At 41.6% G+C, this 15,268-nt stretch overlaps 1 protein-coding gene across 2 annotated transcripts in view; it reads right to left on the reverse strand.

Moving 5' to 3' along the window:
• The window catches only part of LOC145774236 (protein STPG4-like), a 35,530-nt gene extending 21,064 nt beyond the window's left edge, over window positions 1–14,466 (reverse strand). The window contains exons 1-2 of one of the 2 annotated variants that reach the window (XM_082585417.1): window positions 14,253–14,466; window positions 10,536–10,607 (exon numbers count right to left, since the gene is read on the reverse strand). In XM_082585417.1, the coding sequence (XP_082441543.1) occupies window positions 10,536–10,607; window positions 14,253–14,393 (213 nt within the window). In that variant the 5' untranslated portion in view covers window positions 14,394–14,466. Of the gene's footprint in view, window positions 1–10,535; window positions 10,608–12,030; window positions 12,148–14,252 lie in introns of those variants that run through there. The other variant, XM_082585418.1, reaches the window with a different exon arrangement.
• Between the last annotated feature and the right edge of the window lie 802 nt (window positions 14,467–15,268).

Genomic DNA, 15,268 nt, shown 5'->3' on the forward strand with positions numbered 1-15,268 from the left:
AGAAAACATAGAGATTGAGCTTTATTTCCGAAAAATTTCCGAAAAAAACAGGGTCTTATCCTTTTGCTATGCCACCGGACAGCACCTTTTTACAGGAATATTCATACCCACATTTTTGTTGAAAATGCTCTCAGAATGCACCAAATTCAAAGTAATTTTTCAAAATTTTCTGGGGGAGGCCCCCCAGCCGCTGGGTGTCGTCTAAGGCGAACACGTCGTCAAAATCCCCCCTCCTTTCAAAATTCCTGGCTACGCTACTGCGGTGAGCTGTGGAAATGAGCACAATATATTTATTCATCGTTTTGTGCTCACTTCCACAAAAATATGTAAAGGGGCTCGCAGTTGGCCTCACTTCACTATTGCAGATTTGGAACGGCCAACACAGTATCAAAGTTGGCTTGGTGAGTTATTTACAACCGTCTTCAGTTCTTGTTCCTTGAACCGACATGCCTTTCAAAACGACTTTTATTTCAAAATCTATCGAATTGTTGAAATAAAACGTTGATCAAACTGCCTATAATGAAAACTGCCATATTGGCAACAAACGTCATATTGGCACCTACTTTGTACACGAATTTTCTTTCAATTAACGTTCTTGTTTTCATAGATAAAAAAAATTCGTAGTACTGTAATGACAATACACAATACGCTACGTTAACTACCAATTATACTGCTACGACAAAAAAGTATGAGTTTGTTTATAACTTGATGCGAACATTCAAGTAGATACATCGACAGGTAAGTTATTCCGCCACTTCTGATTTCAGTATTCATACCAAGGAAATAGGATGGTTTTCCACTGAGCATTCCCTAACTGTAACAAAAGGAATTCAACAAAAAGGGTTACTCTTAAAAACATGTTAATCCAGAAATCATTATTTTGTGTTTTGAAACTCAGTGTGACAGCTCCAACACAATCAACGAGATCGCTAATAACAGCAATTACAAAGTTTCTTTTCGCCATTTCCATCAAACTCTTCTTTTTGGATGACAATTTTGTATCATTTGAGCTTGAGGTTCCAACGCCAGATCTGTTCTTAATTATCGGGTAAGCGAACAAGAGAGAAGAGACAATGTGGAATAAAATAGCATTGATTCCTAAAACAGCACCCAAGGTTTTTCGCACTTCCATACCTCCAATCACAATCACATAACAGTCATTGCTACCATCATGCGTGAAACGCATCAACATCGTGGTGAGAATTGCATATACAAATGGAATTCCTGCTGCTGAAAAGAATGAAACTCTGCTCACAAATTGTGTGAATGGTGATATCAGATGCTTCATCAATTTGTTTATATAAAAAGATCTTTGGCGAGACCAAATTGTAGAGTACATTGATATGTAAGTCAAATTAACATGAGCTCCTTTGATATTTCTGAATACATTACAACTCGGAAGTAGGCTAAATCGACTTCCAACAAAATATTGGTTAAAACCTCTAGCCTACTACTGCGCTTCCTGTTGACACAATTGATGCTAATAAACTTAAAACTCTCGGTAGATTGTTAAAACTTTCTTTGGTTATTTTCTAGTTTCTGAAGACGTTGGCTGCAGACTTCTGTGACCTTCTCACTTTCGTCTCATGAATGCTCAACACTACAAAATAGTAGGAAAATATACCAATGTCAATGATTTGCGCATATAACAACTCAGTGAACAAGTATCCGAGAGACTGCGAATCGTTGGATGAGTTCAATCGAATTAACGGCAGCGAAGTTTTCAAAGAAACTGTGGACACTTCTTTCATTTTGATGACGAAAGTACTGCAAGACTTTGAGTAATTTAACAATGTGCTGTTGCTAGTTCAGACCAAAACTACAAATGAATCTTAAAATGCTTTGGTCGAGCTTTTAAATTGTATTTCCTCCACAGAGTTAATGTGTTTATGCTAATTATTCTTGTCAGCAAGGGTAATTACGTTTGTGTCATCTGAGTATATCAATAAATTACGACCTGTTTTGGCTTTGTTTGTGACAACGTCGTCTAAAAGAACAAACAAGGCTACTTAAAAACGGTATAACCTTATAAAAAATTAAAGCAAAATCAATTATTGATGTTGATTGATTTATTGATTGAATCTTTATCCTCGGACTGGGAAAGCTTCTTGCAGAGCTTAATCATGGCAGTTTCGCATACTTGTAGAGGCTTCGGATCACTGACGCAGGCCCGGTCACCGAGATTGACAGAGTGAAGTTTCCGATTGTTGAAGTCTTGTTGCCGGGGAACTATTCCATCCATTAGATGCCGCTGAATGGAGAGCAGTCCTTAACGTGCGTTGCTCAAGCGCACACCCCGAGAGTCGAACCAGCGCCGCTTGATCTTTCCAGAAGTGACGCGCTAACCAATTGAGCTATCGGGGCGCTGTTGAAAATATGGCTGAATGTTGAAAATGTTGAAAATATGGCTAAAACAAAACGGGAGTACCAAGTAGGTATAACTTTAAATTGAATAAGTAACAATAACGCAAGACTATTGGTGATTTAAATCCTAATAACATTTAAAGTCACAACCATGATTCCTGATCGTTTGAACAGAGCAGTGGGGTATGGTAACCATTTCTTGGAAACAGGCCTTACTGTAAACAGTTAAACACACACAAGACTTCCAGCTTGCTTAGCTGTTCAAGTCATATCAAAATAAACCGATACGATATGATATAAAAAGTCACTGTGCAAATCAGGAATGTGTTTAATTAAAACTTTATAAAAAAGTAAATTCAAAAAAATGGTCATTGTATGCCATTGGTACAGAATTTGAATTTGGGAGGAAGACAAGCACCTTCACGTGGTCCCCCCCGTCAGTAACATACAAAATTATACAAAATACGTATGCGAAACGAAGCTTGTCAAACAAGAGCTAATGAGACTGTTCAGCGCAGGGTGGGTAGGAAAATGCCCTTTTCAGGGCACGGCAGTGCTCGCACTGTCGAAAAGTACCGACGACCCACCGTACTGCAGCTGAACACCGAGGGCATCACGGCCAGCAAGCTCAACATCATCGAGCACCTGGCCACCAAGCATCAAGCCCTCATCATCCTCCTCCGGGAGACTCACTGTACATCTGTGGATAAGTTGGTAATAACCAACTTCACACTCGCAGGCGCAACCTGCAGCAGGAAGCACGGCCTCGCCACGTTTGTCCATGACCGGCTGAGCTGGTCCTTGGTTGACCAATCCCAAGCTCAATCGGAGATCGAGTGGCTTTGTGTAGATGTAGCAGGCTACAACATCGTCAATGTCTACAAGCCCCCACCTTCGCGGATAACATCAACAGCCATCCCAGTGTTCCCCCACCCCAGCCTCTACGCTGGCGATTTTAACTGCCACCACACTGACTGGGGGTACAACTCCATCAACAACGACGGAGATAGTCTGGCCGCTTGGGCAACCAACAACAACCTCGCCCTCTTATACGATCCTAAGGGCGCACCGAGCTTCCACTCCGGTCGTTGGAACACTGGCACGAACCCAGACCTGGCCTTCGCAAGTGATGACCCCGATGATCGCCAGCCGGACAGACGTGTGTTAGAGAAGTTCCCAAGGTCTCAACACCGACCCTCGCTAATCACGGCCCCCTTGCTTGCCACACCTATTCCGAGCAAGCCTGTCAAGCGATGGAACTTCAGAAAGGCCGATTGGGAATACTACAGCTTCCTCACAAACGAAGCTACTCAGTACCTCCCAACCCCACACACCATCAAAGTGGATGAAGCCTACCAGGACTTCTGTGATGCAATCATATCTGCGGCAAAAGACTCCATCCCGCGAGGTCGACGGAAAAACTACATACCTTGCTGGGATGTGGAGTGCGACAGGCTTTACCGCGACTTCCTCCGTTCCCCCCAGGGTACCGCCACCACCAACTCAGCAACAGCCCTGCTGGCAGGATTGGATTCAAAGAGGAAGAAGCGCTGGACAGAAGCCATAGACTCAATCGACTTCACGCACTCCAGCCGCACAGCTTGGAGTACACTCAACAACCTCACTGGCAGATCACGTGCCTCTCGTCGCCAATGCCCCATTTCAGCAAATGCCATCGCCTCACAACTTGTGAAAAATGGAGTGCACAGAACGAGAGACCGTGAATCAGACAAGTCCGTCCTCAAGGAAATGACGGACCTCTGGAAGGTCCCAACACCTGTCGAGGGCAACATCTCTGGTGAGTTTACCCCAGAAGAATTTGCCTCCGCCCTCCAGCACCTAAAGCCAGGCAAATCCCCGGGCCTTGACCACCTATGCCCGGAACTAATACTCCAAGCTGCCCCCTCTATGAGGTCCTGGTTAAAAGAATTCCTTTCCTGCTGCTTGCGTCACCTGCGCATCCCAAGAATCTGGAGAAGAGCCCTAGTGGTTGCAGTCCCAAAGCCGAAGAAGCCCCCAGGGGATCCGAAGAGCTATCGTCCCATCTCTCTGCTCTGTATCCCCTTCAAGATACTCGAAAGACTTATCTACGCCCGTGTCGAACCGATAATAGACCCTCAGCTCCCTCGGGAACAAGCCGGCTTTCGCCACGGAAGATCAACTGTAGACCAGGTCACTCTGATGACCCAAGACATCGAGGACAGCTTCTCGGCAAAAAAGAAGGCTGGCGCCGTGTTTGTCGATCTCACGGCTGCCTACGACACTGTATGGCACAGCGGCCTTACCTGCAAACTACTCCGTCTCCTTCCTGACAGGCACATGGTCCATATGATTATGGAACTTGTGCAAAACCGCAGCTTTACCCTTTCCACCGGTAGCGGCCGACGAAGTAGACTACGTCGACTCAGGAACGGTGTCCCACAGGGCTCTGTCCTGGCTCCCCTCCTCTTTAACACTTACATCTATGACCTGCCTGACACCATCTCCAGGAAGTATGCTTATGCAGACGATCTGGCTCTCCTGCATCCAGCCGGAGATTGGCAGTCAATGGAGAGGAACCTAAGCCAGGACATGTCAACTATATCAACATATCTCCAGAAATGGAAGCTACAGCTCAGCAAGGCAAAGACAGTGTCGGCGGCCTTCCACCTAAACAACAAGGAAGCAAAACGTGAGATCAACATTACCACCGATGACGAACACCTCCCCTACTGCGCCGAACCCACCTACCTCGGCGTAACCCTGGACAGGTCACTCACGTACCGACGACACCTGGAGTCACTGCGCAAAAAACTATCCGCGCGCGTTGCACTTTTGAGGCGGCTGGCGGGTTCCGGGTGGGGAGCTGATGCGAAAACCCTTCGCACAGCTACCTTGGCCCTTGTCCATTCTACCGCTGAGTACTGCGCACCAGTGTGGTGCCGCAGCTCTCACACCCGCCACATTGACACCGCCATCAATGACGCACTACGCACTGTGACTGGATGCCTGCGTCCCACTCCAACGGACTGCCTTCCCATCCTTGCAGGCATCCAACCTGCTGAGCTTCGCCGTAAAGGAGCCATGATTTCCCTTGCTCGTCGCGCACTAGACCCCGACCACCTCCTCCACAGTACATTCCAGCGCCTACCTGGAGGACAGCAGCGACTGAAATCAAGACGCCCATTTGTGCCCGCCGCACGACAGCTTCTGAACAACGTTGAAGATCTTGGAATAAGTGCGGCACACTGGACGAACTACACATGGAACATGGAGTGGCAAAACAACACCTCCCGACTCCGTGATTTCCTACCCGACGTCGATCCCCACCCTCCGGGAATGTCCCTCGCAAGACTTGCGTGGGTCCGGCTTAACCGCCTACGAACCGGCGTCGGTCGCTTTCGTTCAGACATGTGCAAATGGGGCCTGGCTCCCTCACCGGGATGCGAGTGTGGCGCCACAGACCAGACAGTAGATCATGTCGTCCATGACTGCCCAATCCATCAACCACCACATGGAGCGCCTGGACTGAAGGCCCTGGATGACGAGACTGTCGAGTGGCTGATGACATCATGCCCAAACATATAGTCCAGAAGAACAGCTCATACGACGAAGAAGGTACAGAATCAGGTTTTCTGGACTCCTGTTCCACCTCGACTCCGAAGTCTGTGACTCCAAACTCCACTGCGACTTCAAACCGCAAACTATAATTCATGTCTTATTATTATTATAAGACTTATACCTTCCCTATCCCTTGTCATGACAAAAAAGTATATTTTTAAATGAAAAATTACTGATGTGAAAATAAAACCTAAAAATACACAAAAATATCAGCTGTTCCAAATGCGATTTTAATATTTGTACGCTAAAATTATTAACTGACCAAAAATCATACTCCGGTTCAAATTCGGTATCTGCTTTTTTTTTAATTTCATACTCCCACTCTAGCTCGACTCCAGCAGAAACTCAGAACTCCTGCTTCCAAACATTCCAAATCTTCGGCTTCTATACGCCTCTGATTTGAATATTTTAATGATGATCATAGTGATGGTGCGAAATAATTCGTTCAGTGAACTTTAGCATAACTTTTGTGCAGTTTATTACAAAGGCACAAATCATGCCATAACGTAGGCAATATCTTTGGTCTGGCATTTTTTTATGGAACGCATCTAATCTTAACGTTAGTTAGAGTATTAGACTAATGTTTTATTTTCACGCCAGTTTTTACGAAAATTATGTGCTGAGCTTGGCCGATTAAGAATGTTAAAAATGACGAGCGTCTGCTGATTGGAATAGCCCTCGCTCAACATGACAAATCTTGGTCTTTCTCACCGAACACAAAGTTCTGTTTGCTTCACAAGTAAACTACTTAGGCTACATCATGCGCCGGGTTGTTGGGAAAACAGCTTAGGCCCGGTGCTAATGGGATCCTCGGGCCTCAAATTAAGACACTTCTAAGAAAAAAGTTCTACATCCAAAAAAAAAATGCTGCGGTTTTAGTTATTCGTCACAATGCCACAAACACGTTAACTACTACCATTTTCAAAAAAAAAACTCACACACTGACAGATATTTAAATTTTAATTCACAACATCCAAACATCAAAAACTTACTGTAGCTAAAACTTTGTATGACCACATGGACGCACATGTCGCAGATCCGCATAAACATTCACGACAGAGCAAAGCATTACACAATACTTTGCGCCTCAATGGATTTCCAAGAAAGCATGCTTGCCAACGAAAACCTAAAATTTTAGTACTTCCACCTACCCAGTATAAGTCTATTGTTTCTTTATCTTATGTTAAGGTAATTTCTGAGTGGTTAGCGCGTTGGGCTCACAGTCGAAAGCCTGCATGTTCGACTCCAGCCACCCGCACTTGCTGTTGTTTCTCTGGGCAAGAAACTTTACGATAATTGCCTCTACCCAGTGATCGATTTTCGAGTAATGGGTAGTACCAAATTTAATTCATAAGTAAAGTAGACAACCGGAAACAGACATTGCCGTCGGCTGCAGCGTGAGTCAGGTGTACGTCGGAAGGCGTACACCGATGCATAGCGCTCAAGTCCGCTTTCCCGCAATGCAGGATAAAGATAAACAAACAAACAAACAAACAAATCGGCGTATCTTAAATGAAATTGGTGTAAAAGTCGCTTTGAAACCTTTCTTGACAATAAGTAAATTTTTGCCGTCTTTAAAAGACTCCTTGAAACAAAGCGAAATTTTAGGTTTAGTGTAGCCTACCAAGAATCTTGTGATGATTGCAATTTTATTTATAATGACCAAACAAAACGAGATCTTAAATCTCGCATTAATGAACACAAAAGAGCTTTCAAACATCAACGCCCGGAACAATCTGCTCCTTGCATCCATGCATGCATGCCATAACTTCAGATCATAAAATAACTTTGAGCAATTCTAAAATTCTAAAAGTTGAAAAAGATTATAAAAAGCGAATGTTTTCTGAAAGTTGGTTTATCATTCAAAAGCCTCATGTAATGAATCGTAATGATGGCATCTCTTTTCCTGCTATCTACAAAAAACTATTGTAAGTGCTTATTTGACTTTTTTTAAATTGTTTTCATGCTGGTGGTAAACTGTGCTGTAGTGCGTACACAATTCGATTCATCATGACTTATGCCGTTTGCTCTCTTTTCTGCCGTTATTTAAGTTTCTTGTTGATTTAACATTTAAACCCCCCTTTTTTTAGTTCAAACTTTGCGCTCGATAATTTTTGTCTAGAAGTTGAATTTTCATTTTGCATGTTTAGTTGATTTCAGCAACATGGCCCTGTGTTTTGCCATGCTAGTCACTACTTGGTCTAGCCCCCTGAAGAAGTCAATCGTGTCTGATTGACGAAACGTCGGAATAAAGGCAGATTGTCACTTTATACATCCTGTGATAGTTTAGCTTAATTTGCACCAGTAGAACGCATCAATGTTATTTATATCAATCTAGTTATGTGATACGGAAGTAAAAATTGAACCAACAACAAAAAATTCACAAAAAATAATGCTTTTCAACTCTGGTGCTACAGAGGATATTAAAATTATCATATAAAAAAATACATTACAAACGAAGCAATTAGAAAAAGAATTGGACTGTAAGATAGGGCAAACGACAAAGGGCAAACGACTTAGCAAAACAAACGATGAAGCTTACGCAACGTATTTTGAGAGGATAGGCAGGACAGCTACATTAATTGATTATTGAAGGTATGGTGTAATAAAAGAGATGCATGGAAAGAAGTAGACAAACTTGGGGAGATGATGTAGCCTGAAACAGTGGGCTATAACTTATCAAGCATCAAAGAAGTAAAAAGAGTAGCGGAAGAACGTGATGCGTGGAAGCAATTGGCAGCCAACGTTTAGCTCGGAGACGGCACATAATGATGATGATGATGAAAGATAAACATAATTCTAATTCCTTATTACGCCTCCTTCGATGGTAATCGAAAAGTAGTTGTATGATTTTTGCGACAGAATAAGATTATTGCTCGTAGAAAGGTTGAAAACCAAACACTGTTCAGAACTAATAACATTACAATGTAAAGATAACCTGCTTGGAGGAGAATAGTTAAATTAAAAATTTGCATTACCTCGAGTATTATTCAATTTTATTTTTCATTGCTGGAGCAAACATTTAGCCTAAACGATAAAATAACCACACAAATTTGGAACCAACAAAAGGAAAAGATGACAAAACCAAAAAGTTTAATACATGCTTCGATAAAATAATGTTTGGAAAACAGTATCTTATAACGGGAGGCCAAGCCCAATACCTCTCCTCCCACCTGCGTACTCCACTGACTGCAGGCTATCTCACAAAATAGCTTGAAACAAATGAACGGAAAGATATAACTAAAATAATATTACAACAGTCATTGTTATTATTGCGGCACACAGTGAACAAACGTTTGCACATAGGCGTTGAACCAGAGCATAGATCAGGGTTACTCAATTAATGTTAACAAAGGTCCAGTTTGACAAGTTGAATATTTTTGGCGGTCCGGTGAATAAGTAATTTCACACGCAACCACGAAAGCTAACCTATCTGTACCAAACCACTTTTTTAGGTAAAATGTTACTCGACTTGGATTTCTGAGAAAGTGTTGGGGAGTCTGAGGGTCGAAGCCCCCCAGCAACTAGAATAATCACAGTAAAAATTGCTTCCTCCCAGTAGAAATCTGTTTAAAGAAGCCCTGAAACGTGGCAATGAGGTTATTCTTCCACAAGCTCAAGGTCCACCATCAACACCCAGAAGGTCCGGATTCGGACCGCGATCCGCCAGTTTAGTAGCCCGGCGTAGATGATACGGTATTATTCCTTCATTGTAATCTCATAAAATGGCGTCAGGTTTTTCAGTCCTATTTTCAGTCCAAAATTTGGTAAGCAAAATCAACATCGATTAGCCTCGGTGTGGGGCTTGCGAATGTCATGTACAACAATGTGACAAGCGATCACAGAAATGTGTGACAAAAATACTTCCTACAGTGGGCAGCATTTGAGAAGAATGGAAAGATTTTGACCTACAATAGCTTCCCAATTAAATTAAAATCAACAATTTTCAACACGTTTGTTTTACTTGTCGTGCTATACAATCTAGAATGCGTAAATAGGATGTCAATAACAATGAAAAAAACTCACCACTTTCCAAAATCACATCATAAGAAACATCACCAACAAAAAGCTACTTGACCACATGAAAATAGAAGACCTAATAGAAGACTATAACAAAGCTACACCCAGATGCAACAACAATAAAATCAAAAGTTCTAAAAATGTTCGGCCATACTAAAAGATCAAAATACGGAGTCAGCAAAATCTGCATGAAAGGTAAAGTCAACGGAAAAATAAAACGAGGCAGATCACCATGCCGATGGCTTGTTTAGAACCGTGACTCATGGAGGCAGACGACCCGCGTTGATGCGCAGTTTGCTTCAGGCGAAGATTGGACTGAGTACAGAGCTATTAGTCAATCAACTTCTATAGCGTAGCTTACTGGCTACATTAAAACGTAAAGCCATAGCGAAACTTGATGTCAGCAGGCTATATAGTTAAAAGTCCATAAATAGAAAAGTCTAATATTAGTCTAGATAAAAATAGCTCCACTTATGAGCAACAAAGAACTGATTGCTAGATAACAAGCAAATGTTGAAAATACTATTTCTGGACAACGAAGCTACACCAACCTTGAGAGCCACCCTCCACCATTCTCTTCCGCTCACTGGAGCCGTAAATGTGTCTTGAGCAGTGTTTCTGCCCTGCACAATATAATAGAATTATTATATAATAAATTAACTTACACCAGCGACTTCCAAAGTCCGAGAAGCAAAAACTTTAAATCTGGTTCACAAGCTTCCCTGAGAATGCTGAGTAAGTTATTTTAGGTTTATGTAAATGCATGCCATCTACTTTAGTAATAGCGGCTAGACTGCACCGTAAGCGTGTTTGTAATCTGCAGGTCGCTGCAGCAGATGAGGTGTTTTGACCAATCAAAAAGCAGGATTTAACGCGGATTCAAAACTTTGTATGCAAACCTTGTTTACTAAACTTTTGTTGATTTTTTTTCAAAACTCGCCTTCTGATTCTTCCCAAGTTCGATTTTGACAAATGATGTTGCGAGTTGTGAGAAACCTGATCTCAAAGTCATTTCCCGGCGAATTTTTTTTTTAGCTAGTTTAAAATATGACCTTCTGATTGGTCAATATACCTCATCTTCTGCAGCGACCTGCAGATTACAAACACGCTTACGGTGCAGTCTAGCCGCTATTACTAAAGTAGATGGCATGCATTTACATAAACCTAAAATAACTTGATTACAAGTATATTTTAGGTTTATGGAAAATACCTTACCGTAATTACAAGTATAGTAAACTGTTTACACCCAACTTTGTCAACGGCTGACTGGCGCTTAGGGCTGCTCTGAAGTTTTCGTTAATTGTATAAGTCACTTAATTAGTTGCGTCTGATAAAGCTCGGGCTAATTGACTTTAAAGTGTTGCAATAGATGTGTATGTTAATTGTCAACTCAACTTTCAGATAGGGCTTTAAATAAAAGTATGAGCCTGCTATATGCCTGCTATGTGCCTGCTACATGCCTGCTATGTGTCTGCTATAACATAAAATTCGTAGCAATTTTGTAAATTTTTACTGTGGTCATTTTTAATTTTGCCACTTTGCATTCTATTTGTAAATGGGGCATTCAAGAACGACGACGGTCGACGAAGTTTGTTCTTCCGCAGGTTGGATGCCTGCGGCTGCAAGGATCGATAAGGGCTCTGTTTTAGTAAGGAGCAGGCATCCAATCATACTATACGCAATGCGTCGTTGATTGGCCGCTGGATGAGCCTGGTATGGGCACTGCAGCACGAGGTAGTGGAGCAGTATTCAGCGGTGGAGTGGACCAAAGCCAGGGTTGCAGTGCGCAAAGTATTAGCACCTGCACCCCAAGTTATGCTTGCCAAACGTCTCAGCTAGGCGACGTGAGATGTTAGCTTTTTGTTTAGTGACTGTAGAGTGTATATGGTGACGGTCTGTGAGTGACCTGGCGTTACACCAAATTGGAAGCTTTAACGAAAATCTTTTCCCAAAGTGATCTTCGAAACTCTTTGGCCTTTGTCCGGCAGTTAGTAAGTGATAAAAATATCGTAGTATTTAGGCTATTGATCACTTTACCCCAATCACCTGTACTTTTGAATACGTTGAATATGGTTTAGTAAACGCTCTTGACTCTTCTTCACTCGTTTTACAAAACTGAGCCGACGTCATAGTATTTATCGATTACGTCACGAAATTTCTAAGTTTTAACTGCAAAAGTTCAACAAAAATGAGACTTCTCGTTCAACAACATAAGTTGTAATCCAGAACAAATTTGACTCGTAGAATAAAAGCAAATGAGAGTTCTCATATTTTAACAAAGTTAGTTCATTACTTTAATAAAAAAAGGCTTTCCTGTTTTCTTGTAACTTTTGATTGAAAATATTATAGGGGCTTCTACAGAAGTCTCCAAAGTCCAAACACCTGGTCTAAGCACAGATTGAATGTTTAAATATGCGCGACAGCGCTTTATCACTACATAGAAACAGAAACGGCTGCTTAAAGCAAATGGTTGGCCTACAAACTACATCATTATATTTGAATCGGTTTATTGGAAAAGAAGATAAATTTGATGCAGCCTAGAAGCATGCCTGTCTTTTCTTTCCACTTGCAAACGCAGTAGTGTTGCGTGGGTGCGTGGGTGACAGTAGTGGGTGACGGAAATTCTAAAATCCATGGAACTACTTTGAAACTGACATAAGACGAATGACACACCCGTCAACGTGTGTGCATTGTGGCCTGATCTGATTACATCAGAGATCAATTGTAGGTCGGGTGATACCGAAGACTTTAAAAACGGTACGTACCGAGTGTGTTCTTTCTTGTATAACGCAGTAAGTATAAGCCGAATAATAATGTGATGACATCGTAAATCTGATACAAAATTAAAATGAGCCTTGTCGCTAAAAGGCCCTAGGCCCAAAAGGCCCAATAAACCATAACATTGTTATGAAAAGATGCAATCAGTTGTAGCAATTAGTGCTGATTTAACAAAACGTTAGTCTTTGTAACCTTGGGGGTAGCCATGCATTGAGGAATGTTCACACAGACAACCTCGTCTGTTATGCCATTCTTGATTTTAATTCAGCATTAAATTTTTCCTTTCTTAAACCTGTTCTTAATTTCTACAATTAACTCAATTTACGGTTTAATTGTCTCTCCGAGCCATCCTCTCCAAAATATGCTTTCTCACCTACCAAAAACTTTTCGGCGTCAAACAGAGGAATGAAATACGGTAGGCTACTTGAATGCTTTCTCCTGAACTGCCAACTGGTTGTGGCCAACACAGCATTGGCGTTTTTGCTGACGACAGACAAGATGTGAATGAAAATACCAATCGCAAGTAAGTGGTACAATAAAAGACGTCTTTTAAATTAAAGGCGCTGTGTTGACGCTTTCAAACATTACAGTGATGTTGAAGTCATGACAAAGTACGAGACTTTTGATCAAAGGATAATGTTGGCACAAAGCGAACAGAGCCACCATCGAAATGTGACATCTTGAGAGATTCACTCATTATTTCGTTTGTTGCGTCAACCCGCTCTCTTATTATCAATTATTATTTATAAAAGAATTTATTTATTACTTTTGTGCAGTTAACTTTTCATTCGCTAGCTGATACGACAGTAGAAAGGGGATGACGAGATTAGCGATTTAATTTTATGCTGTGGCCTTCCTTTTTTTTACAAACTAAGTAAACCACTTGCAAAAAAAGAAAAAATCTGAACTGAATGAAATTCCAATAAACAAACAGCTGCATGTATGTCTTTCCATCGCATGCCAAACGCATGGACATACATCACAAAGACAGACGGTAGCATTATGAGGGTACCAGCATATCACCTGCTTATACGTTAAAAAGTTTATCTATATCCCTATCCCAAATATGATTAAGTATTAAAACCCAGATCGAATAAGACGTCATACTCGAGTTTCACCCTTGTTGGGTATCCCTTGTTCTGCATATCCATGTGTCTTGAGCGGGAATCGAACTTCCAAGTTGGTGAGAATTTCGGACGTCTTTGACTGCATTCCATCGAGATTGACGGATATCGACAAAGGTGGCAGAAAAATTATAGGGCTGATCATGCCAGGATGATACAGTCGGCGATACCAAAGCACTCAAGTGTGGCAGACAGAATAAATACGAACAGCCTACTTTGAGCTGCAGTAAACTGCGCCACAGGGGATTGCTTGCCCACGGACTTGGCTGTTATTCCCAGCTGCACGTATACTCGTATAGTCTACAATAAGGTTCAATGACATAGCTGCAATATTTGATTATTTGGATCATGTTGTCTATGGCTTACCCGACGGGGAATGGTCCGCATTTCTCTTAAAGTGATAGAGCTCCTTGGTTTTGGAAGCCGAAAGAAAGCATGAGATAAAGATTTTTGAGTGAAAGGAGTAGATTTAATGACAGAATGCTCTTGGATTGGCTTTAGGTCCATTTTTTGCTACTAGTTGAGACGAGTAGGCTATTGTTCTCTTTCAACGGAAGATTCTTCAGCGTTACCTTCTGTAGTCAAAGTATTAGCAACGTTGTCACAACCTACAAAACATAAAACGAAAACAACTTAAATTTGACAAAAATAAAGAACGAGCGGTAGGCCAGTTGCAGTAGGCTATACTAACCTATATCTACTTTTTTGATGCAATGTTTGAAACAACGCGGGCTAAAGTATTTCTTATTAGCCGTCAGGTTGCTTACGACTGCATAAATGAAAATAACCTGCTGTGCGCTCAAGTCACACCGAAAGAATAAGTCTAATAGGCCTACTTATTTTTTTTTAATGGAAAAACAATTTTTCTGCACAAAGATCTGTTTTTGAGTTTGTAACAATGCTTTTGTTACAGAGTGAATTATAACTGTGACTTGTAGTTGCTGTGTAGAGACTCCTATAAAGCGTACCAGCTTAATAATGATGCATTTCTTACAGGGTAGAGCAAAAAAATAGCATAGTGCTCCGGTGAAAAAGTCGATCAGGCTGCACAATTAAGCTGCCTATTATTTCGCAACTTTATTGGCATTGCACTTGTAGCCTATTTTTATGCAGGTGACAGCCTGCGGCTGGAGTAATCAAGGTCAATCAATCATCAATCATTTTATTTTTCGTCGTTAACGTGTCCGGGACGAAAAAGATACTAACTCGATATCGATACATAAAATCGATATATACCTGCCAGCACGTTAATGAACAGGAAAAGGTAGCAAAACCTTGAAAGGTTTAAAGGTCAATGAAGTTACTTCATTTGTTCTAGTAGACAATAATATAACAAGTGTGGAAAAAAAATTTCATGGTATGTTGTTAGGTGTAGCCTAGAT

This window comes from Aplidium turbinatum, chromosome 7, assembly GCF_918807975.1.
Source record: "Aplidium turbinatum chromosome 7, kaAplTurb1.1, whole genome shotgun sequence".
Taxonomy (NCBI): Eukaryota; Metazoa; Chordata; class Ascidiacea; order Aplousobranchia; family Polyclinidae; genus Aplidium; species Aplidium turbinatum.